The sequence below is a fragment of the Saccopteryx leptura genome, chromosome 4 (genome assembly GCF_036850995.1).
Source record: "Saccopteryx leptura isolate mSacLep1 chromosome 4, mSacLep1_pri_phased_curated, whole genome shotgun sequence".
Classification (NCBI taxonomy): domain Eukaryota; kingdom Metazoa; phylum Chordata; class Mammalia; order Chiroptera; family Emballonuridae; genus Saccopteryx; species Saccopteryx leptura.
The window spans coordinates 131,645,006-131,670,415 of NC_089506.1; the positions used below are offsets into that span (position 1 = coordinate 131,645,006).

At 40.8% G+C, this 25,410-nt stretch overlaps 1 protein-coding gene across 7 annotated transcripts in view; it reads right to left on the reverse strand.

Moving 5' to 3' along the window:
- PDE8B (phosphodiesterase 8B) overlaps positions 1-25,410 on the reverse strand; it is a 297,791-nt gene that overhangs the window by 9,081 nt on the left and 263,300 nt on the right. For 6 of the 7 annotated variants that reach the window (XM_066381713.1, XM_066381711.1, XM_066381714.1 and 3 more), the window contains 7 exons: positions 23,474-23,516; positions 18,810-18,887; positions 16,495-16,571; positions 13,978-14,142; positions 11,967-12,012; positions 11,404-11,539; positions 10,304-10,502 (listed from right to left, as the gene is read on the reverse strand). In XM_066381713.1, the coding sequence (XP_066237810.1) occupies positions 10,304-10,502; positions 11,404-11,539; positions 11,967-12,012; positions 13,978-14,142; positions 16,495-16,571; positions 18,810-18,887; positions 23,474-23,516 (744 nt within the window). The remainder of the gene's footprint in view (positions 1-10,303; positions 10,503-11,403; positions 11,540-11,966; positions 12,013-13,977; positions 14,143-16,494; positions 16,572-18,809; positions 18,888-23,473; positions 23,517-25,410) is intronic. The other variant, XM_066381716.1, reaches the window with a different exon arrangement.

The window sequence follows — 25,410 nt, forward strand, 5'->3', positions numbered from 1 at the left end:
TCGGGTAAACAGTTACTTACACCAGGAGAATAACAAAAGAATGCTGGCTAGGCTTACAGTTGTGCTGGGGAACTGGCAAGAGTGGGAGAGGTGAGGGTCCATAACAAATTGAAGGGGGATGCCAACTCTGCACATGTTATCTGCATAGCTGGATTGAAGATGTGCTCTGTTATGTGATATTAAGAATTTTAGAATGACGTCAGAGTAATGGCGGGGTAGGAAGCGATACCGATAAATCTCCCCCAAAACTCAACAAGATCTTCAACCAGAAACAGAAAAACCTATACTTGGAGCTTCCAGATGCTTCGCAATACACCCAAAGGTATGATTGAGTGAAAAATTGGCTAAATATATAACCAAACCCCGAAGGAAATAGGGAGTAAGAAATGCTCCGCCTTCCTCACTAACCTAAACAGGGCGGCTTTCTCTGGTAACTGTGAATATAGAAACTGAGGCGGGCAAAGGGGGTGAATACATCCAGGCCGCGAAACAAACGGCCGAACCAGGCTGTGGCACGGAGATCCAAGCCGAGGAAAATCTGATCCTGTGGCAACCCGGGCAATACAAGCTAACACTCGCGCCAAACCCAAACAAAGAAAGACAAGCGGCACGGCCATTTTACCCGGTCTCCTGGCTGGTGCGCAGTTAGTGGGCGAGAGATTTCTTCCTAGGCCCCGGGAGTCAGTGCCCGTGTTGCCTCACGGAGAGGCAGGGTCAGAGGCCTTTCTGTGGGCCGAGGGCAGAGTCTCTGGGCAGCCCCAGCGCCCTGGGAAAGCCACGCATGGGAGGGAGTGAGAACTAATTCCAATGGTGGAGATTTTCCGTGCTGGAGGGTGTTTCACTCAGAGGGAAAGCGGCCGGCCTCATATCCTGGTTTGCGCGCGCAGATAAGGAGTGAGCGATTCCTCCGAGTGCCTCGGCAGTGCGCGCCCGTGTTATCGCACAGAGGAGCAGAGTCAGGGGCCTTTGTGTGGGCCAAAGCGGAATCTCGGGCCACCCCAGCGCCTTGCAAAAGCCGCGCACGGGGATGGAGCGAGACTCAATTCCAACGCTGCAACTTTTCCCTGCGATTGGGGGTTTCACTCAGAGCGTGAGACTGCTGGCTGGATATCCTGGTCTGCGCGCGCAGCCAGTGAGTGAGAGTTTCCTCCAAGCGCCCCGGAAGTGGGCACCCGCTTGTGTTACCGGACAGAGTGGCAGAGCCAGAGGTCTTTGAATGGCCGGAAAGCCCGCCTGATTATGCTAGCAGCTCTGACTGACTGAGCCTTACCCAGAGCCCTGTGCTGAGTGGAAATAGAGTGGGGAGTTGCCAGCTCTTTGAGCCTCTTACTATCCAGGCAGAGGCAGCAGCAACCCATAGCTGGATTATCAGGCTACTAATTGAGGAAGGAAAGACTAGGAGAAAGGCTCTAGGAACACGGACTCTCTCACTGTCGGAGCCTATAAATGCTAATAGCCTAGACTGCCAACGAGACTAAAGCACAATATATGACATTGCCATAGAGACTTATCAACTGCAAACCTCCACCTGAGCGTGGCAAAGGGGCAAAACCCGGGGTACAGAGTCACTGACAAGGAAGAGGGAGAGAAAAGAAAAAGCAAGAAGATAACCTCTCAAAATCAAGAATAATCTGCAGACTTTATAACCTATCCCATTTTATTATATTTGTTCGTTTGTTTCTCTTATCTTCATTCTTGATACTTTTTTTCCTCCTCCAATTTGGCCGATTAACTCTCTACCGGTCTTACTCTCTCCTCTCCTTGAACTACACTACCCATAAGTGTTACATCTCCCATTATCTTTTCTCTTCTCTTCCTTTCTCTCTATGAGGGTTGCACTCCAAAACCCTTAACTCTCTCTCTCTCTCTCTCCTTTCTTTTTTCTTCTTTTAGTGGTTCCCTCTTTTTTTTTCTCTCTCTCTCTTTCTTTTCTCCCTCTATATTAGTTTCTTCCTTTCTCCTTTACATCTCCTCTCACTCAAACCTCAATAACAAACAAATTATCTTATCTGGGACTCAAACTTATGTTTGTAGTATTCTGGGGGGTTTTTACTTCACCTTTTTAACTTACTAGCAGTGCTCCCATCCCTGGCTCTCCATATTATCTAGTTCTTGTTCCACTAAATACAATAGTAATTTTTTAATTTGTCCCCCCATTTTCCCATTTTCCTCTTAATCCTCTCATCATAACTCTTAGACAACCAACACCTAAAGGCAAATCATTTTATTCTTGACCCAAATTTTTTCCTTATTTGCTTTTTGGGGGTCCATACGCTCTTTTTTTTTTTTTTTTTTTTTGCCCCTTTATTACTTTTCCCCAATTCAGGCCCTCCATCACAGGCATTGTTTGTTATAATTCACAGTCCACCACAAGATTTTATCAAGAAAGAGGGGAGAGGAGAGGAGAGGAAAAAAGGAGGGGGGGAATAATTTCCTTTTTTTTTTTTTTTAATTTTTATTTTATTTTATTTTTCTTTATTTCATTATTGATTTTTTTTAAAAAAAAACAACTTTTTTCGATTTTTTTTATTATTTTTTTAAACTTTTTATTCTTTATTAAATCTCATTAATACTATCAACAAAACCACCCTCAGATGCCATTAAGGAAGAGAAAATCGAATATCATGGATACAAAAGAAAGAGAGGTAACACAGCTAGATGAGGAAATTCTATGGAGAAAAAATTTAATATATTGGAAACCTTGGAGCTAAATGACAGAGAATTCAAGATAGAAATCCTAAAAATCCTCCGAGATATACAAGAAAACACAGAAAGGCAATTTAGGGAGCTCAGAAAACAACTCAATGAACACAAAGAATATATGTCCAAGGAAATTGAAACTATAAAAACAAATCAAACAGAGATGAAAAACTCAATTCACGAGCTGAAAAACGAAGTAACAAGCTTAGCTAATAGAACAGGTCAGATAGAAGAGAGGATTAGTGAAATAGAAGACAAGCAACTTGAGGCACAACAGAGAGAAGAAGAAAGAGACTCAAAAATTAAAAAAAATGAGATAGCCCTACAAGAATTATCTGACTCCATCAAAAAGAATAACATAAGAATAATAGGTATATCAGAGGGAGAAGAGAGAGAAAATGGAATGGAGAACATACTCAAACAAATAATAGATGAGAACTTCCCAAGCCTGTGGAAAGAACTAAAGCCTCAAGTTCAAGAAGCAAACAGAACTCCGAGTTTTCTTAACCCCAACAAACCTACTCCAAGGCATATCATAATGAAATTGACACAAACCAACAGCAAAGAAAAAATTCTCAAGGCAGCCAGGGAAAAGAAGAATACAACATATAAAGGAAGGCCCATTAGATTATCATCAGATTTCTCAGCAGAAACTCTACAAGCTAGAAGAGAATGGACCCCAATATTTAAAGTCCTGAAAGAGAGGAACTTTCAGCCACTAATACTATAACCATCAAAGCTATCCTTCAAATATGAAGGAGAAATAAAAACATTCACAGATACAGAAAAGATGAGGGAATTTATCATCAGAAAACCCCCACTCCAGGAATTACTAAAGGGGGTTCTCCAATCAGATACAAAGAACAAAAAAAAACAGAGCCACAAGTAAAAGCTCCAAGAAGAACACAATAAAACCAAATTTAAACTGTGACAACAACAAAAAGAAAGAGGGGGAGAAGATGGAGATTAACAGTAGCAAAGGACGATGGAGTGCAAAAGTACTCACAAAATAGTTTGCTACAATGAACAGGGTAGGGACCCTTTTCATTATTCAAAGGTAACCACCATTGAAAAAACCACCACAGAAGCACATGAGATAAAAAAGATAGCAACAGTGGAAAGATGTATGGAATACAACCAAATAAAAACAAAAGATAGAAAAACAAAAGAGAAGGATCAAACAAGACACAAAACTAACAGAAAGCAAGATATAAAATGGCAATAGGGAACCCACAAGTATCAATAATTACACTAAATGTAAACGGATTAAACTCACCAATAAAAAGGCACAGAGTAGCAGAATGGATTAAAAAAGAAAATCCAACTGTATGCTGCCTACAGGAAACTCATCTAAGTAACAAGGATAAAAACAAATTCAAAGTGAAAGGCTGGAAAACAATACTCCAAGCAAATAACATCCAAAAAAAAGCAGGTGTAGCAATACTCATATCGGATTATGCTGACTACAATACAGGAAAAGTACTCAGAGACAAAAATGGCCATTTCATAATGGCTAAGGGGACACTGAATCAAGAAGACATAACAATTCTTAATATATATGCACCAAACCAAGGAGCACCAAAATATATAAGACAGCTACTTATTGATCTTAAAACAAAAACTGACAAAAATACAATCATACTTGGAGACCTCAATACACCGCTGACGGCTCTAGATCAGTCATCCAAACAGAGAATCAACAAAGACATAGTGGCCTTAAACAAAACACTAGAGCACCTGGATATGATAGACATCTACAGGACATTTCATCCCAAAGTGACTGAGTATACATTTTTCTCCAGTGTACATGGATCATTCTCAAGAATTGACCATATGTTGGGCCACAAAAACAACATCAGCAAATTCAGAAAAATTGAAGTTGTACCAAGCATATTTTCTGATCATAAAGCCTTGAAACTAGAATTCAACTGCAAAAAAGAGGAAAAAAATCCCACAAAAATGTGGAAACTAAACAACATACTTTTAAAAAATGAATGGGTCAAAGAAGAAATAAGTGCAGAGATCAAAAGATATATACAGACTAATGAAAATGACAATACGACATATCAGAATCTATGGGATGCAGCAAAAGCAGTGATAAGAGGGAGGTTCATATCACTTCAGGCATATATGAACAAACAAGAGAGAGCCCAAGTGAACCACTTAACTTCCCACCTTAAGGAACTAGAAAAAGAAGATCAAAGACAACCCAAAACCAGCCGAAGAAAGGAGATAATAAAAATCAGAGCAGAAATAAATGAATTAGAGAACAGAAAAACTATAGAAAAAATTAATAGAACAAGGAGCTGGTTCTTTGAAAAGATCAACAAAATTGACAAACCCTTGGCAAGACTTACCAAGGAAAAAAGAGAAAGAACTCATGTCAAAATCCAAAATGAAAGAGGAGAAATCACCACGGACACTGTAGATATACAAAGAATTATTGTAGAATACTATGAAAAACTTTATGCCACTAAATTCAACAACCTAGAAGAAATGGATAAATTCCTAGAAAAATACAACCTTCCTAGACTGAGTCAAGAAGAAGCAGAAAGCCTAAACAGACCTATCAGTAGAGAAGAAATAGAAAAAACCATTAAAAACCTCCCCAAAAATAAAAGTCCAGGCCCTGAGGGCTATACCAGCGAATTTTATCAAACATTCAAAGAAGACTTGGTTCCTATTCTACTCAAAGTCTTCCAAAAAATTGAAGAAGAAGCAATACTTCCAAACACATTTTACGAAGCCAACATAACCCTCATACCAAAACCAGGCAAGGATGGCACAAAAAAAGAAAACTACAGACCAATATCTCTAATGAATACAGATGCTAAAATACTAAACAAAATACTAGCAAATCGAATACAACAACATATTAAAAAAATAATACATCATGATCAAGTGGGATTCATCCCAGAATCTCAAGGATGGTTCAACATACGTAAAACGGTTAATGTAATACACCATATCAACAAAACAAAGAACAAAAACCACATGATCTTATCAATAGACGCAGAAAAGGCTTTCGATAAAATACAACACAATTTTATGTTTAAGACTCTCAACAAAATGGATATAGAAGGAAAATATCTCAACATGATAAAGGCCATATATGATAAACCATCAGCTAACATCATATTAAATGGCACTAAACTGAAGGCTTTCCCCCTTAAATCAGGAACAAGACAGGGTTGTCCACTCTCTCCACTCTTATTTAATGTGGTACTAGAGGTTCTAGCCAGAGCAATCAGACAAGACAAAGAAATAAAAGGCATCCATATCGGAAAAGAAGAAGTAAAGGTATCACTTTTTGCAGATGATATGATACTATACATCGAAAACCCCAAAGAATCCACAAAAAGACTACTAGAAACAATAAGCCAATACAGTAAGGTCGCAGGATACAAAATTAACATACAGAAGTCAATAGCCTTTCTATATGCCAACAATGAAACAACTGAGAAGGAACTCAAAAGAATAATCCCCTTCACGATTGCAACAAAAAAAATAAAATACTTAGGAATAAACATAACAAAGAATGTAAAGGACTTATATAATGAAAACTATAAACCATTGTTAAGGGAAATCGAAAAAGATATAATGAGATGGAAGAATATACCTTGTTCTTGGCTAGGAAGAATAAATATAATCAAGATGGCTATATTACCCAAAGCAATATACAAATTTAATGCAATTCCCATCAAACTTCCAATGACATTTTTTAAAGAAATAGAGCAAAAAATCATCAGATTTATATGGAACTATAAAAAACCCCGAATAGCCAAAGCAATCCTAAAGAAAAAGAATGAAGCTGGGCGCATTTCAATACCTGACTTCAAACTCTATTATAGGGCCACGACAATCAAAACAGCATGGTATTGGCAGAAAAATAGACACTCAGACCAATGGAACAGAATAGAAAGTCCAGAAATAAAACCACATATATATAGTCAAAAATTTTTGATAAAGGGGCCAACAACACACAATGGAGAAAAGAAAGCCTCTTCAATAAATGGTGCTGGGAAAACTGGAAAGCCACATGCAAAAGAATGAAACTGGACTACAGTCTCTCCCCCTGTACAAAAATTAACTCAAAATGGATCAAAGATCTAAACATAAGACCTGAAACAATTAAGTACATAGAAGAAGACATAGGTACTCAACTCAGGGACCTGGGTTTTAAAGAGCATTTTATGAATTTGACTCCAATGGCAAGAGAAGTGAAGGCAAAAATTAATGAATGGGACTACATCAGACTAAGAAGTTTTTGCTCAGTAAGAGAAACTGATAACAAAATAAACAGAAAGCCAACTAAATGGGAAATGATTTTTTCAAACGACAGCTCAGATAAGGGCCTAATATCCAAAATATACAAAGAACTCATAAAACTCAACAACAAACAAACAAACAATCCAATAAAAAAATGGGAAGAGGATATGAACAGACACTTCTCCCAGGAAGAAATACAAATGGCCAACAGATATATGAAAAGATGCTCATCTTCTTTAGCTATTAGAGAAATGCAAATCAAAACGGCAATGAGATACCACCTCACACCTGTTCGATTAGCTGTTATTAGCATGTCAGGTAACAGCAAATGTTGGAGAGGCTGTGGAGAAAAAGGAACCCTCATACACTGTTGGTGGGAATGTAAAGTAGTACAACCATTATGGAAGAAAGTATGGTGGTTCCTCAAAAAACTGAAAATAGAACTACCTTATGACCCAGCAATCCCTCTACTGGGTATATATCCCAAAAACTCAGAAACATTGATACATAAAGACACATGCAGCCCCATGTTTATTGCAGCATTGTTCACAGTGGCCAGGACATGGAAACAACCAAAAAGCCCATCAATAGATGACTGGATAAAGAAGATGTGGCACATATACACTATGGAATACTACTCAGCCATAAGAAATGATGACATCAGAACATTTACAGCAAAATGGTGGGATCTTGATAACATGATACGAAGCGAAATAAGTAAATCAGAAAAAAACAGGAAGTGTATTATTCCATACGTAGGTGGGACATAATAGTGAAACTAAGAGACATTTACAAGAGTGTGGTGGTTACGGGGGGGGAGGGGGGAATGGGAGAGGCATAGGGGGTGGGGAGGGGCACAAAGAAAACAAGATAGAAGGTGACAGAGGACAATCTGACTTTGGGTGGTGGGTATGCAACATAATTGAACGACAAGATAACCTGGACTTGTTATCTTTGAATATATGTATCCTGATTTATTGATGTCACCCCATTAAAAAAATAAAATTTAAAAAAAAAAAAAAAAGAATTTTAGCCTTGCCTTACCAGGCGGTGGCACAGTGGATAGAGTGTTGGACTGGGATGCGGAGGATCCAGATTTGAAACCCTGAGGTCGCCAGCTTCAGTGCAGGCTCATCTGGTTTGAGCAAAAGCTCACCAGCTTGGACCCAAGGTCGCTGGCTCGAGCAAGGCATCTCTCACTCTGCTGTAGCCCCCTGGTCAGGGCACATATGAGAAAGCAATCAATGAACAACTAAGGTGCCGCAGCAAAGAATTGATGTTTCTCATCTCTCTCCCTTCCTGTCTGTCCCTATCTGTCCCTCTCTATCTGTCACACACAAAAAAGAATTCTAGCCTTGTCGCATAAAGGAATTAGGGGTGCAGATGACATGGGAATTTGGTAAGAACACATTTTCCCGACTCCTTCAGTGGCAGCAGGTCTTTTGGAAGAGGCCTCAGGAGTAGATCCCACTAGAAGACCCTTACATGACTAACCAGTGACCGTGGCTGCTGACTAGACAGCTCAGGAACCCCTCCCAGTCCATCCACAAGGCTCCTTGCAGTTCTAAATTTTTGGATTCTCTGTCATGGACTGCCAGAGTTAGAAAATGTCTTTTGAATTATAAGTGTATCTAGTCTGAGACTTGTTTGTATTGCTGCTACTTGAGAAATTCAACCAGAGTCTGAATGCATTAGCAGAACATACCATTTAAACAAAAATTATTATTTTAGGGGAGATTAAGGGAGACAGTATGAGTAAGCATTCCCTAATTTATCAAGCATTTAATCTACATTTTTCTAGAATGGTTCTGCCAAAGAGAGGTTCATCTTTAATTGAAAACCACAGTAGCTATCAATCATTTTCATCCTGGAGTTAATGCCTTCAGTCCTGTCCTCAGCTAGCAGAGTGTGACCTCAGCTGTGTAATATCTATGCTGTGTGAAATGAAGGGATGTCAACCTGGAATAGGAATCTGGAAGTGGCTTAGCTCCAAAAAGAAAGGTGCTATAGAAACAGGCCGGTATCACCTATGATAACCCCTTTTCCTAAAGTAGGAGACACAAACCTTCAAAAGCATCATTCTTGGAACACATTCTTTGCTTTCTTGCTGATGAAAGTGAATACCTAAGAAGGATATACCCTCTCCCCATTTTGGTGCCATTCCTGTTCCTTGTACCTGTCCCACAACCATTTCTCTTTAAGTACCAGGACCTTAATGCTAAAAAAAAATTAAAAAAAAAAATCTAATGCCAGGCATTTGCAGATTGATGTGAATTTCAGTCCCTATACAGTACTTCTCCCAGGGTATCTCTAATCTAAGCTTCAGTTTTAATTGTAGGAAAAGAATTACAAGCTTCATTGCGCAAATGACAGTGGGGAAGGAAGGAAGATGAGTGTCCCTTGCCAGCTGTATGCGGGGTGTACACAAGGCTGCCCTATAGATCAGCACCTGTATGTGACAGTATATTTTGTTTGTTTGTTTGTTTGTTTGTTAGAGAGATAGACAGGAAGGGAGAGAGATGAGAAGCATCAACTTGTTGTTGTGGCACTTTGGTTATTCATTGATTGCTTTCTCATATGTGCCTTGACTGGGGGACTCCAACTGTGCCAGTGACCCTTTGCTCAAGCCAGCAAACTTTGGGCTCAAGCCAGTGACCATGGAGTCATGTATGATCCCATGCTCAAGCCAGTGACCTTACACTCAAGCCGGTGAACACGCACTCAAGTCAATGACCTCGGGATTTCAAACCTGGGTCTTCAGCATTCCAGGTTAATTATCTACTGTGCCACTGCCTGGTCAGGCATGTGACATTATTGACTTCTAAGTGAGACAAGGGATATGGGACTCTTCAGAATTGCACAACAGTCCTTAATGTGCAGATGTCATATTCATACCTACAGAACATACACAAATATGTATGCAAATCAGTACAATTATTATCTGGATTATAATAAACCAATGGTCAAATTCTGATATTAAACTTAACCTCTGGACCTAGTAACCATTTGCTATAATAATTGAATTCTGTCCTCTAATCCAGTATCACAAAGGGTTCCTAGTGAACACTTGGAGAAAGGGCTCATGGATCAGCCAGGCATGTAAAGGACCCTCTATAGTGACATAAGTCATTATTTTAGGCATCTGCGGGGAGGGGAGAGCTAGGAGAAAAGGCTATGCCTTTACAACACCAAATGACCTGGCAATTTGATAGCCAAAAGAAAAAAAAATGTAAAATTGGTTGCAAAATAGCTATTTGCCTAGTATATGTATTAAGATTGAATTCTTGGATCTTCAATCTAGGCAGGTAACTAGATCCTGACATAAAAATTCTACCTTCACTCTTTCCTTTCCAAGGAAGAAGGCGGTGGCATGCAGGACGTCGGCGGCATGGGTGGAGTTGTGGTACGAATTGGAGGAGTGGTAGTTGGCTTCAATCACTTGCAGCCAGGCCCGAAGAGTAGTTTCAGAACAGCGTAAAAATTCACACACTCCGAACCGTGAAAAGACTTTTAAGCCCAGGTAAACCAATGGCCTGGAAAACAGGAAAACAAGCCTGATTCATTGTATTCACTGCTCCAGAAACTGCTTCCTTTGATGATACTGGGGAATAGAGGCATGTTTCTTCTGATGCTTATTCCACATGCCCAGGGTCCCAAAAATATCTCCTTCCCCAATTAGAAGGAGATAGAAAATTTTCTCACTAGCTACAGTACCTCTTTGCAGGTAGGTGCTTAATGGCAGTCAATCCAAATGATTTCCAGATTAGCTCTAAGTCATATGCCCTCATTGGCTCTAACATCAAGAAAGGTCCCTGATAGATCCTCTCCCTCTCCACTTCCACATAAGCTTTGTGCTTCCCCTGAGGAAGTTACTGAGCCCAAGGACAAAAAGAATGGCTTGTGTGGAGTCAGCAAAGTCGTATCATTGAGTTATGTTACCTACCTACAGCTGAGAGGCTTTCACATCCCAACTAATTAACACGCCGGGAAGAAATAGCCGTCTCCTGCTATAGCTGAGTTATCTAACCCTTTTCCTGCCTAGAGGATGAATTAAAAGTCTATAGTGCTCTCATACTCATTTTGTAAGGTGGGGTCTTCAACAAGTTTGGGGCTGAGAATACTTAGAACTCTTGGCTCAGCACAAAGGATGACCTATGTAGATCTAAAAAGGACTCAGTATTTCCTCATCCTGTGTCATCATCATGGTGATCCTACCTCTTACCTACTAATACTCTCTCTCCGTAAAGGAGCTCACTCAGGAGCCACAGTCTCTGCTAATTTGAGACTCCTTCAGCCTGGAAAGAAAGGCACCACCTGTGAGGTCTCTTGTGGCAAGGACTCATGTCTCTCAAAATTTTCAGATGGGGAAGTCTTGAGCGTGGCCATTTGCTCAAGAAGGGGAAGGCCCTGCTGGCAGCCAGAAAAGCCACATACCTTTTATGTGTAACAGCTTCCAACTCAAAGATGTTGAACTCCCAACTTTCCTCATTATCAAGTAATTGAGTGATATAAGGGGGGACATCATTGATGGTTATTGGCATTGCAAGGTGACCGTGACTCTGGTGCATGTCTGAACAAACAGATGGGGTGGGGGAGGCTGGTTAATTGTGGAATCTTAAGTGCCCTTGAGCATCTGTCATCATCTTCTGGCTGCTACTATAAAAAGAAAGTCTTGAACTTTTAAGGATAGGAAGATTTTCCCTTCAGAGTTCTTCTCTTACATTACTAAATTTCAAGGTCCCCAAATAGAAAAATAATTCAGTTTAAGTGTCTGTTTAAATGTATAGAGACTTGCAATTCTTATTCTGACAGTGTTCAGAGAAATAATTTTAATTAGGAGAACAAATTAAATGTAGACCATAGAGATGCTTAAACTCCAAAAACACCAACAGGAAGTAACACCAAGGTCCTCTCCCTCCCCCCAAATAATCACCACCCTGGGGAATGCACAACCTGGAGACAGGTTATAAGTAGTAAGTGGATAGATGACAACTTACTCTTAGTGAACACATACTCATTTCCCGACAACCTTCTCAAGCCATCCTGGAACAAAGAAAGATGCAATTAGAGGCATGCTTTTCATGCTGGCATCACTTTTCTCATTTCTTTAGCCAAAGAGAGTTGAATCTTGAATAACACAGTCAATCTGGAACTCCAAGCTGAAGTTCAAAACTAAATCAGAACAATAGCTACAGGACACAGGATAGTCTCCCTTCCTTGGCGATTAGCCACAGAAGACTGGGAGCTGAGAATGAAGTGGGAATGGCTTTATTCAGGTCTCACATCTGAGCCTTGAAGGGGTCCTATTCTCACATCACCTTTCTCTTCTTGCATTTTAAAGCTACATTAGTGAAATCAAAGAAGTCAAGTTGCTTTAGTTTCTATGCATGCAATTTTGAAGGGACCCTACTTACCCTCATAGGGTCTGTGTTATTTGATTTACTTATTAGAGAGCCAAAGTCATAGGCCACATTTGGGAATTCCTTAACGTAAGCCTTAAAAAGTTTTTACTAATATCTAAATTATATTTTTCCAACTGTATTTTCTGTTTTGCAACCAGAGCATTGCTGCTAGCCTTTAAAAGAAAGGTTTCAGGATTTGAGATCTTTGGGGGGACAGCATAGGTAGTGATAGAATTTCAATGTTTGGCCATTTATGAGGCTTTTGAACTTGAACTAGTCCCGGGATGTTCTTGCATCTGTTTCCTTCCCTTCATCTTCTACCCCTGAGTACCTACATTTTTTAGATTTTTTTATAATTGTATAATTTATAATTATTTGTAACCCCAAAAATTGTGTTCTAAGGTTTAGAGTATTAATGATGGGCTCCCCTGAAGTCACAGGTTGGATCTTTAGGCCAAGGACAATTTTTACAACTGAATAAAAGCTAATTCAACAATGACCACAGCTGTCCTGCCTCTAAGGCAGATATCGCAGGGGACTCCTCTGTTTCTTCTTTGCCTGGGATGGGGGGGCCAAGGCCAGCCCGGGGAAGGAAAGGAAGAGGTCCCTCAGAGAGACCTTTCGTAGGAACAGGAGAACACTCAGCATTTGGTGGCAGGGCGAGACAACAGGCTTTAAAATAAAACTTATAGATTACTTTTGGACTTAGATTTTTGCCCAAAAAATTCTTCCAGTTTCAGCTTCTGATAAGCACAAATGAATAATTTGAATTTTCTTCTTTTTCTTCACTTGCTGATAGGTGATGATTACAGTCAAACACAGCAAAACACTAGAACAGGATGAGCCTTTGAAATCAGCTAGTGTTGGTGGTTGCAAACAATAGTGTTCCAGTGTTGGCGGGGCGGCTCCTCATCCCCACCCCTCCAAGGCAGAACAGCTCCACTCTCCGTTTTCTGATTATAAAGGAAACTTCCATAGAAGCTTTCATTTAAAGAAAGAACTCTACAGCTAAGATTTTGGAAGCTACTGCTGCAAAGTAAAAACTGTTTCAATTAATCACATAAAGAGCTGAGGTTCAAGGAAACAGCCACAGCCTCAATCCAGTACTGCCCCAGGTCAAGGGAAGAGGAAATACGGCTACACTGTACACATTCTGCCCTCAACCACCTGCATATTAATTCCTTTATTTTTTAAAATTTATTTTTATTCATATTTAGATAGGAGAGAGAGAGAGAAGGTGGGGGGGGGGGACAGGAAGGAAGCATCAACTCCCATATATGCCTTGACCAGTCAAGCTTGGGGTTTCAAACTGGTGACCTCAGCATTCCAGGTCAACGCTTTATCTACTGGGCCACCACAGGTCAGGCAACTCCTTTCTGTAGTACGAATTCTGAGGGACTGTCTCCCATTGCTATGGTCAGTCAGAATCCCTTGCCTAACACCACACACATTAATTTTGATGCAGGTGCTTCTGGTTATGCTGATGTTCATCCATATCAGGTATTTTTGCTGTTACAGGTAACAGTGGCATGTTACATGTCATATGCACTCTGGAGTACACTTAATGCTGTGTCCCTGGCATTTCTGAATTTTTCTCATCACTCACAGTCATCAGGCCTCCAACAAGATCACTGGTATGAGGATCTTCATCTTTGGTACCCAGCTGAGGGGAGTATAGTTCTGTGGTCCGTAAAATTTCTAAAACTCTGTCCAAGGCTTCTGCTACTGTGACGGGGCTGTTTTCTTGGGCTGCATTGATTATATTTATAACCTAAGGAAGTAAAGAAAGAAAATTTGAAGACATTAGGATTTTACTTCCCATATATATACTTGGAATCCGAAAGAAATCATATGCTAACCCATTGTTCTGAGTGACCAGTGGCTTCCCCACTGCACTCCCTGCTGACTGAGAGTGCTGGTTAACCCCCCACTGGCCTTTCTCCTAGCTCACTGACTACATTTCTCAAGCCCACTGCTGAGCTTCCTCCTCCAGCCCTCTCCTGCAGGGCCGATTTCTCAGAGACCGGTGCTGGGCCTTTCTCTCACTCCACAGGCCTTCCAGAGGTCAGCACTTCCATTGCCATGACTTAGGACATATGCCCTCCGACTTAGGGCATATGCCCTCCGTAGAACAAGGACTATCAAATTTACATACCAGCCCATAACTTTTTGACCTTCAGACTTGTGTATTCAATGCCTACCTGACTTGACATTAATGTGACCAATCGTCCTTTAGGGAGGATAGTCCTTCCTTTGTAAGTTCCGTCCTCCCTCAAAAACTGTCCTCCTACATCTCCTCCTTTTTGATATTGGAAGACTAATCTCTAAATGTCCATATTTGATCAATGCAGAGTTGATCCATTGGGTGTGATGTGATGTATTTGTATCTAAATGAGTACTTTTTTCTTACAATTATTATTAAAAATTAATAGGCATGTTAGCATAATTACAATATAAAATATTACAATTTTTTTGTGGCAGAGACAGAGAGTCAGAGAGAGGGACAAATAGGGACAGACAGACAGGAATGGAGAGAGATAAGAAACATCAATTCTTTCGTTGCGGATCCTTAGTTGTTCATTGATTGATTTCTCATTTGTGCCTTGACCGGGGGCTACAGCAGACCGAGTGACCCCTTGCTTAAGCCAGTGACCTTGGGCTCAAGCTGGTGAGCCTTGCTCAAACCCGATGAGCATGCGCTCAAGCTGGCGACCTCAGGGTCTCGAACCTGGGTCCTCCACATCCCGGTCTGAAGCTCTATCCACTGCGCCACCACCTGGTCAGGTTACAAATGTTTTTATTATGCATTTATATCATAGTGTATTATTGTTGCAATGAATAAAATGTTTCTTTTATTTACGATATTGTTTTCTTCAATTTATTTTTGTCCTCCTTTTCATTGTAGAAAAGTTGGTCACCATACTGACATATCTATTAGAATGTCTTACTTACATGTCCAAAACCAAACTCATGCTCTTGCTCCCCTCCGCCCAAAGCAAGCAAGTAAACATAACACAATGAAAGCCCAGAAGCTTTGCCCCTTTCCGTGGCTTCCACACAGCAGTTAAAGAGCCGTGTCTGCCCATCTCCTGCTCACACTGCAAGCCTGCAAGGCTCTGCATTGCATATCACTTTCCCTCCCTTCTCTCCCCACCCTGACAATGTAATTGCTCACCTAGTCAAATTGATTCTATCCTAAATACTTCCTGATCTGTTCACTTTGCTCCACCTCCTCTGCTATCATTCTAGTACAGCTAACACCTCTTCTTGCCTGAGATTCTGGAAAAGCCCCCTAACTTGCCTCTTCTCTTGCCATCTCCAGTTCATTCTCTGCACATCTGATCATGTCACTCCCCTGCTTTAAACTCTTCAGTGGTGTCCATTACTCATAAACTATAATATAAACTTATTATTGTGGCCCAATTGGCCAGCATGAACAGAGCCCTTGCACAACTCTATGTCACCATCTCCTCTCCAAGCTCCAGCTGCCCTGCTTTCCCTCAGGTCCTCAAAGGCCCCAGTCCCCACTTCCCTACCCAGTGCTTGCCACCTTGCTGTGTCTGCTGCATAGACTCCTCTCCTCCCCTCTCGTCACCTATATCTTTGCATGCTCCAGGTCTCATGTCCAACAGTATTTCCTCTACAGAGACCTCTCTGACCACCCCTCCCGCCCACAATGGGGCCCTAATCTAATTCCCTCTCATAAACCCGGTTTTCCTGTATAGCAGTTATTACAGTTTATAACTACATGTTATTTAGTTATTGTGTTCATTTCATATACACTGCTCAAAAAATGAGGGGATCAGGGAACGTGCAGATACTCAGCCTTTTGTACAGTGCATTTTCACCAATGAAGTAAAAGTTGGTTTTATATCTCATTTGCATAATTGAACAACTTTCTTTGACTTGTTTGCTTTTCTAATATTTAATTAAAAAAATCAAATGCTTTTTTTTATCACTTCATATTCATTTTGAAATATCCCCTAATTTTTGTGAGCAGTGGATGTTTCCTACCAGACTATAAAGTGGATGATATCAGTAGTATGCCATTCATCATTTTATCTCCACAACATAGCCCCGGGGTGATCCTGACTGTAGAGTGGAGGCAGCAGCTGCTACTCACCTTGGTGATGGGTGCCTCGATGGTCATGGAGTGGATCCTTGCCATGGATGGGTAGTGGCGATTCTGCAGGCTTGGGGCTGGAGAGAGGTCAAGAAGGTTTATCTGGGACTGGTGGCTCAGCTCAGCTAAGTGCAGCAAGGAACCTGTCGTGAACTGGGAGCCTGATCCTCAAAGGACTACTGTCCTGTACAAAGCAATGAATTAACTCATACTCATCTCTCAATCCTAATAGGCTAAGTGCTTGGCCACTGCTTGACAGAGTTTGGAAAGGATGGTCTGGCCTGGAACTTTGGTGGTAGGAAGGCTTTATGAGTCCCATGTCCACAAAGGAAATGCCAGCAAAGTTGAAACCCCACCCCCAATAGCCTAATGATGCCGCAGGGCTCAATTCCCCACTAGTCACTAAAGCCCAACTTGGGCAGTTCTAGCACTTTCAGTCCTTAGCCATGGCCAGGCAGCTGGATAACTATGCAGTGTAGGAGAGGAGGCATGGTCTAAGTGGTAGGGGTGGGGAGGGGGTAAGAGAATGAGCCCACCCTCAGTATGAATTAGGACCAGGCACTCCACATCCCTGAGCCTTCAGGCTCTTAACACCCAGAACCCATAGTGGTTCTAGCTCTAATCTGTAGAAACTTTCATTTAAAAATAATTTTATTTTTTTGAACAAGTAATGCTTATATGTGGTTCCAAATTCAAAAGGTGGAAGCTTTACTTCAAAAGCACTGTTCTATCAGATCTTCCTGCACTCCTTGTGAGACCGACAGGAGGGACAGCATCTGTATTTATAGATAGGGCCAATCTGGCCAATACCGATAGGCCAGCCACTGCTCAGCCTCCTTTGTGGTCCTCTGCAGCCAGAGCAGCACATCACACACCTCTGCTGTACTCCTAAACCTACAGCTCTCCCAAGCTCTGTAGAGATGATGACTGCAACTCAACTTGACTATGAAAACTGACCTCATATAGTTGAAATTCTCCCCTTCATTATCCTCTTCATCTAAAACGTTGTATGCTATACCCTCAATCCACCTGAAAATATTTCAGTCCATCTTCCTTGCCTTCTTGGCCCCAGTCCCTTGCATACCCTGTAATTTACCTACCTTCTCGTATGAATGATCCATTTGATCTTTAGGGTCTTCGGTTCTTGCTAGTCCAGCCCCTTCCCTCATATTTAGCTTCCCCATTGCGACCTAAAGAACTGAAAAGACCTTCACCTGCCCTTCCTGTTTACCCCCTGAAGGTGCCACCCCACTTCTCTCCTTCCCATTAGTCACTGCCCATCCCCTCCTCATACCTCTAGAATTTGTCCTCAGTTGCTAAATAAAAACTAAATGAGTGAAATCCATTCATCTGTTCTCAGCTCTTAAGCTCTCTGCAGCGTTGACCATGGCTAGCCATCTCCTTTGTTTTGTTGGCCTCTTGTTCTTGGTTCAGGTGACACTGCACTCACACAGTTCACCCCTAACCCTCCTTCCTCTTCATCGAGCCTTCTTCTCCTACCTCCCTCTCACTGAGAATGCACTTCAAGCCTTGGACTCAGACACTCTGTTTTTGTTTTTGATCACACACCTACAAACATACACACACACATACCCCTCCCCCCTTAGAAAATGTTCCTCTGCTCACTTGTCACCTCCTGGATTCCCAGATCCACATTTCTGTTAGCCCTGAGTACCAATCTTACATTTTGGCTTCCTTGGCATCTCCACTAAATAAAACTTACTGTCTTCTCCTAAACCCCCACCTACCCATACATGGAGACTTTACTATTTCTGTAAATATTTCCTATATCTTCCCAGGCATGTAGGAATGAAACTTCAGAATCATTCCTGATTTTCCTATCTCCCTGCAAATCCTGTGGATTAGTTAGGCCTGATTAAACTAAAAAAACATTTGGCTAAATTATGTCTCACAATTGATGCATGACATTTCATTAAGAAAATAAGAGTGTGTAATAGGCACACTGAAAGCTGGGTTTGTGTTGGAGTTGGGAAGCCAAGCCTCTGGTCCCACCTCTGCCACTAGCACCCGAGGGGGACCCAGTTACTGAAACTGAGCTGCTCCGTGGTTATGGCCCAGCATGTGTTAGGCCATCAAGGAATAAGCAACGAGTCCTTTCAGTGAGAAGACAGAGGCTATAAAAAGTAAAAAAGAATTACAAGGCCTAAAATGTCTACTGCCTATGGGGGGACAAGCCAGCTTAGTTGAAATCCTATTTGTCGAGGTTTTAGTTATATGTGGACGAATTCCTTAATATATTCTTCTGTCAGTTTCTATACTTTGAAAAGGTCAAGTAAATATGAAAAACTTCTTACCATCACTGCCTCGAGACGATATTGATTTCACGTCAATGGACTCTTTCCTCCTGTTCTTGTGTCTGAATGAATGAGACTCTAAGGAGTTCAGATAAGCAATTAGTTATCAGCTGACTCATAGGGGAAGCTTGGAAATTTCCCCCCTCATTCTCCAAAGAAAATAAGGTTACTTTTTTTAAAAATTTTATTTATTTATTTTTAGAGAGGAGAGCGAGAGGAGAGAGAGACAGAGAGAGAGAAGGGGGGAGGAGCTGGAAGCGTCAACTCCCATATGTGCCTTGACCAGGCAAGCCCAGGGTTTTGAACCGGCGACCTCAGCATTTCCAGGTCGATGCTTTATCCACTGCGCCACCACAGGTCAGGCATAAGGTTACTTTTTAAGCACTGTAATATATTTTTGAAGAAAGAAGAAACCACTTTCTCTCCAAATTATCCTCCACATAGAATTTTTCAGTCATATTAGCTATAAAAGGATGCCCCTTTCTCATGGCACCACAGTGCATGTTGGAAATGGGGCTTCTGATCAAGGGTTATTTAGTTCCACTAATAAACTTTTTAAAAATAAACATTAAAATTTAGGGGAAATTTTGGGGGGCTTATTTGACCTGAAAGTACAAATACATTTAACTGACTAGTGAAGGTTCCTATGGGGATATTTGAGGAACTAAAATATAAATACTAATGAGATCCAGAAAGTTGAATTCACTTGAGAAACTAATCTGGATCAATTGCAGACCTCTCTGGAAAGTCAGGCCTCCAGGTGGTCTTCTAGGGTTTCTTGAGAGTGTGATTTCACCAAATGATGCAAATTACCAATCTCAGAAAAGAAGAAAGAAAAAAGCAGTTTTGTAGTTGAACAATTTCCAACAACCAAACTCATTTTTGTTCTCATTTTGTGAATGGGGGGAAAAAGCACTTAATATTCTACACAAGTCTTTGTAGACTTCGAACTTAACACTAAAAATGTACTGTCACATTAATGCAAGATATAAGCAAACACTGCGTGCCACCGGTGAGGACCCAGGGATAAAAATGTCTGCAGCGCTGGCTTCAGAAACACGCACTTTCAGTACATTTGCTTCTTGTAGGAGCAACACATGGGCAGGCAGAGAAACTTTCCCAACACGGAACCGCTCTTGCCTGTGCTTCGACAGGCATCTAGCGGGGACAGTGCATTTCTCAGACACCAATGAACGACAGTTCAAGAGAGATAAAGAGAAGAAATGCTTTTTAAAAGAATTGTCTAGTGACACCAAAAAAAGTGTAAGAGAGCATGATAGATAAAAGGACCAGCTCCAGAGCCAAACTGCCAAATTTTTAGTTTCCACTATCCACCTAGTATCTGTGTAACCCTGGAATGTTACTCCCTGTGTCTCAGTATCCGCATGTGTCAAGTTGCAGCACCTCATTCACAGGTTGCTGTGAGATGTCAATAAGTTAACCCACAGAGAGCAGGTAGAACAGTGCCTCCTATAGAGTTCATGTTGGCTGTTAATATTAATCTGCTCATTTGCATATGTACCTTCATTTTAGGCACACACGGGATCATTTTATAATGTTGTTCTTCTACTTGCTGTTTCACTTTATAAATATGTCATGGACACTCTTCTAGACCACCTTTTTAACCATTTGCTTTAGTGTCTTAAAAAATCTGATTCAGTTAAAAAAGGCTAAATCAGTAACTAAGCCTGAATTAAATTTTTTACAGCATGAAGTGAAAGGCAATCCTATTAAAAAATTAATCTGAATGCCATAGCCATAGAGACATGTCTTAAATGATCTAACTTAAAATATTTACTATCCCTTTGCCTAATTTTATCTTCCAGACTCTGCCTTGATAATTTCTCTAGCCTTAGATGAATTTCAGTGTTCCTTTATATAACTATAGGTAGCAGTACTTTAAATAATATTGTTAGGATCGTATGGCATCTTTCAAACCTCAGAAAAGAATAGTGGTCACTCACGGGACATTTGTTTTTAGCCTATTCAGGGACTTAATGATTCTCTAAGTTCCTAATATTTGTTTAGCAGATAGTAATTAAATTGAGCTTATTGAAGACTTAAGACTTAATTCAAAATTACAGAATACAAGAGCTCCTCAAAATGTAGTTTCTAAATAAAACTAAAGTGAGAGGTTAGTTTCAAAGCTATTGGCCCAGGTTGTCTTGTTGAACCCTAAATCATTCATTAGAATTATTAAAAAATGGATGATGCTTACTCATACTGATTTTATTGCAGCTAAAATGAAAAGAAATTAAGCAATAGAAATGCTTTAAAATTTCAAGAAATTATTCTTCATTAAAGGTCATTTAAATCAAAGAATTCGTTGTTCACTCTTTCAACAGATGCTTGTGGAAATAATTTAAAATCCAGAAAAAAGGAAAAAAGAAGTTCTAAGTAGCTGTACTCTATGGCAAAAAGGGATACAGTGTCACCAATTTTAAAAATAGCCACCATGTACTGAGCACCTACTATGCACATAGTGCTTTAATATTACTTTAACTATAATAATCTCTTACACAATCATTGAAACAATTCTAAAAGTTACATAGTATAATTTCCATTTTACTGACATGGAAATTTAAACTTGGAGATATTATGCAGGTAGCTCAAGGTCAAAGAAACTAATAAAATGGTAGAACCAGTGTTTTCCAAGATGCAATGATTTAAAATAATTGATGTTTTATATATTTATTGAGTGTCTATTATGTGCAAGGCAATCCTGGGCACCGTAAAGGATACCAAAATGCTTGTAACATATTCTGGCACCCAGAAGCACTGAAGGGAGTTATAATAATACTCTTGCTGTAAATGTTAGAAATAAACTAAAACAGTGGTCCCTAACCTTTTTTGGGCCACGGACCTCTTTAATGTCAGAAAATATTTTCACAGACCAGCCTTTAGATGGGACAGATAAATGCACAAAATAAAATTATGTGACCGGCGTAAAAACTGTGGTATTTTAAAATATAATTGTCGAACTTACGAGACAAGTGTCAAGAGTGAGTCTTAGACGGATGTAACAGGTAATCTGGTCATTTTTAAAAAATAAAACATCGTTCAGACTTAAATATAAATAAAATGGAAATAATGTAAGTTATTTATTCTTTCTTTGTGGACCAACACCCACAATGGCCCACGGACCTGTAGCAGTCTGCAGCCCGGGGGTTGGGGACCACTGAACTAAAACATCCAAGAGAGAATGGAATGGAAGGAAAAGGGAGGGGAGAGGAGGGAAGAGATAGGTGGGGAAGAGACAGGTTGGAAGGGAAGAGAAGAGGAAGGGGAGAGAAGAGGAAGGGGAGAGAAGAGGAGGGATAGGAAAGAGAAAGGAAGGGAAGGGAAGAGAAAGGAAGGAGAGAGAAGAGAAAGGAAGAGAAAGGAAGGAGAAAGAAGAGAAAGGAAGGGAAAGGAAGGGAAAGGAAGGGAAGGAAAGGGAAGGGAAGAGAAGGGAAGAGAGGAGTTCAATATCAGGTACTGCTAATGTACGTTGGCTCCTTTAATCCTCATAACAACAAAATGGACATTGTTAATTCACTTTACAAATAGAGAAACCAAAGATCAGAAAGATCAAATGAAGTCTTTCTAAGTAGGCTAAAATATTGTTTAATCAAGGAGAGGAATTAAACAATAGCCTAAGGCCTGACTTAATGTATTAGCGGCTGGGAAGCCACTAATGGGAGAGAATGTGCTTTATGTGTGCACAAAAACAAGAATTTTAAATCTTTGATAGTAAACTAATTTTTCTCTCTAATGATCAGAGAATTCCAGACCTTTCAAATGTAGAAGTCATCATTTTATGGCTGAAAAACCAAGGGTCAGTCAGTCTTGCCCAAGGTACGATGCGAGGGAGAGGGAATCTGAAATGGTGACTCAGGGCTCCCAACTCCTGGGCCTAGGCCCATCCACATTTTTTTTTTTTTTTGTATTTTTCTGAAGCTGGAAACGGGGAGGCAGTCAGACAGACTCCCGCATGCGCCCGACCGGGATCCACCTGGCACGCCCACCAGGGGGTGATGCTCTGCCCATCTGGGGCATTGCTCTGTTGCAACCAGAGCCATTCTAGCGCCTGGGGCAGAGGCCATGGAGCCATCCCCAGCGCCTGGGGCCATCTTTGCTCCAATGGAGCCTTGGCTGCGGGAGGAGAAGAGAGAGACAGAGAGGAAGGAAAGGGGGTGGGGTGGAGAAGCAGATGGGCGCTTCTCCTGTGTGCCCTGGCCGGGAATCAAACCCGGGACTCCTGCACGTCAGGCCGACGCTCTACCACTGAGCCAACCTGCCAGTGCCCCATCCACATTTTCTAACCGCAGTCACTGACGCTGCAAAGAAAGGGAAACTGATTGTGGTGTAATAATGTGTCTCCCCCTGGCCTTTTCGGCCACGCCCCATTTTTGGTTTATCGCACCACATGGACTTGAGCCAGAAGGAGAAAACCAGGGAGGGGTGGCATTAGGTAGAAAAGGCTGCTGTGAATGAATATTAAAAACTTTTTAAGGGATTCTGCTTCTATTCTGGCTTTCCAAGCTTCTGATATAAGCAGTCAGATTTTAGCAATCCAAGTTCTGGGGTGGTGACTGTCCATCTAGACTTCCTCAGAGTAATTTGTAGACTTAAACCCACAAATCCCACTTGGGTGTTTAAGAGTGAAATTGAAGTAGTCTCACCTGTCTGAGGATTGTCTCCTGAATCACGATGAATCTTGTGAATCTAATGTTGTTCAAAAGTTTAGTAAAACAAGAGAGAGATATTTAAAATACAGTATGAGCTACATTTTCAGCCAAACAATTTCATTTAAAAGCTCTGAAGACTTCAAGAGAGCAAGAAGTTGCACAAATAATATGAACAGATGAAAGATGTGTACCCAGTGATAATATTATAAATGCTCTGTTAACGTCCAGACACTTATAGACTGGCAGAGCCCAAGAACAGGAGCTGCTCAGAGGATGCATTTTCTAAGCAGGACATCTAAATCTTCAGTCGGCTGTTCTCATTTTATTGGTCTGCAGAAATGCAAAAAGCTACAACAAAAATTTAAGATTTTTATAAAGCTAATATATAACCTGTTTAACATTTCATACATATTATACAATTTTTATGGAATATAAAAATAAGATGAATTTAAGCCTAGGATTTCTTCTAAAAGCCTTCCTAAAAAGCTCTCCAAATGTTCTATTATACACAGGAGTGGCTTACAAAATGTTCCTTCACAATGTGACCTGAACTTCATGCAGTTTAGCACCTAGTTCTTTCTCATTAACAAATGTTTCTGTGCTGGGGATTTTGTGCTAACACTCAATAAGTATCTGTCATATGATGGATGAAGTAATTAACACTGGAAACAATATCTTTGCTTTCTTTGGGGTTCTGCATTTCTTGTGTTTACAACTGACTGAGGCTCTGTTACTGGGGGTATCGAGCTCTATCACACTTATAACCATGCTTTCCTGCTGAACGCATCTACTTCTAGTCACTCAGACCATCACATAACTTAGCCACTCAACGACTAGGATAAAGGAACTTGAAAAATAAGACAGGTGAGTGTGTAGGACTGTTGGTGAGGGATGATGAGGATGGTTTAACACCATCAACTGTGATAGCCACAAGTCCCAGATATTTCAGATTCATGTAAAATGTTCCAGCTCGATTGAACCACTGAAAATACCATATTTTCCATGTAAAAAATGCACCCTTTTTCAAAAAATTTGGGGTCTAAAAACTGGGTGCATCTTATACAGTGGTTGTGGTATTGCAGATACCATAGATGGAACTGAGGATGAGGCAATATATGAAGACAGCGATTCGTCATCAGACACAGATGAGGACAAGCTAATGGCTGGGAGTTTTGACAGTGGTGAGGAGTTGTATGAATTTTATGATGAATAAAACTTGAGTTCAATAACTTTATATAATACTTTTTTTTTCAAATTTCGGGCCCCAAAATTAAGGTGTGTCTTATACATGGGAGCGTCTTATACCTGGGGAAATACGGGTATTCATGTGAAACTGAAGTGTTAAGATAGGGGTTTTCTACGAATTATTCTGCACAGTCCATTCACATCATTACTGAAACAATTACATGGCCAGCCTGTGTGAGATCTTGGTCTCAATGTGACTAAGGGCTATAACTAATTTATCCCACAGTTATGGGACCCTTGTATTTCTTCTGTGAACAACAGCTCTATTTTTCCTTTACAGATAAAGACCATTTGCTACAAAGCTGAGTGCAGTGTGATTTTTTTATCTATACCAAATGAATATAACTTCTGCCCTGCAAATTGTTTATCAGTTTTAGTTCAAAAGCAAGTGATCTTTAAGTACTTAGCTTTTCTCTCTGAATCACAATACCTCTTTCCTTTAGTAACCAAGTGCCATGGCTCCCCAGGTTACACATCCAAAAAACCCTTTTCATGTAGTTCACTGGCCCCCACAGGCCACCTGATTGAACTGTGGAGCTCCTAGAAGGTCGTGTGGGCTTTGTGTTCTGTCCAGAAGGAATCAGAGAAAGCCCAAGGTCCAGAAGATGCATAGCCCAACCCAGCCTTCTGGATAAAATCGAACCCTGCCCCCTGCACCCCCCCCCCCCGGGGGTGGGGTAGGACAG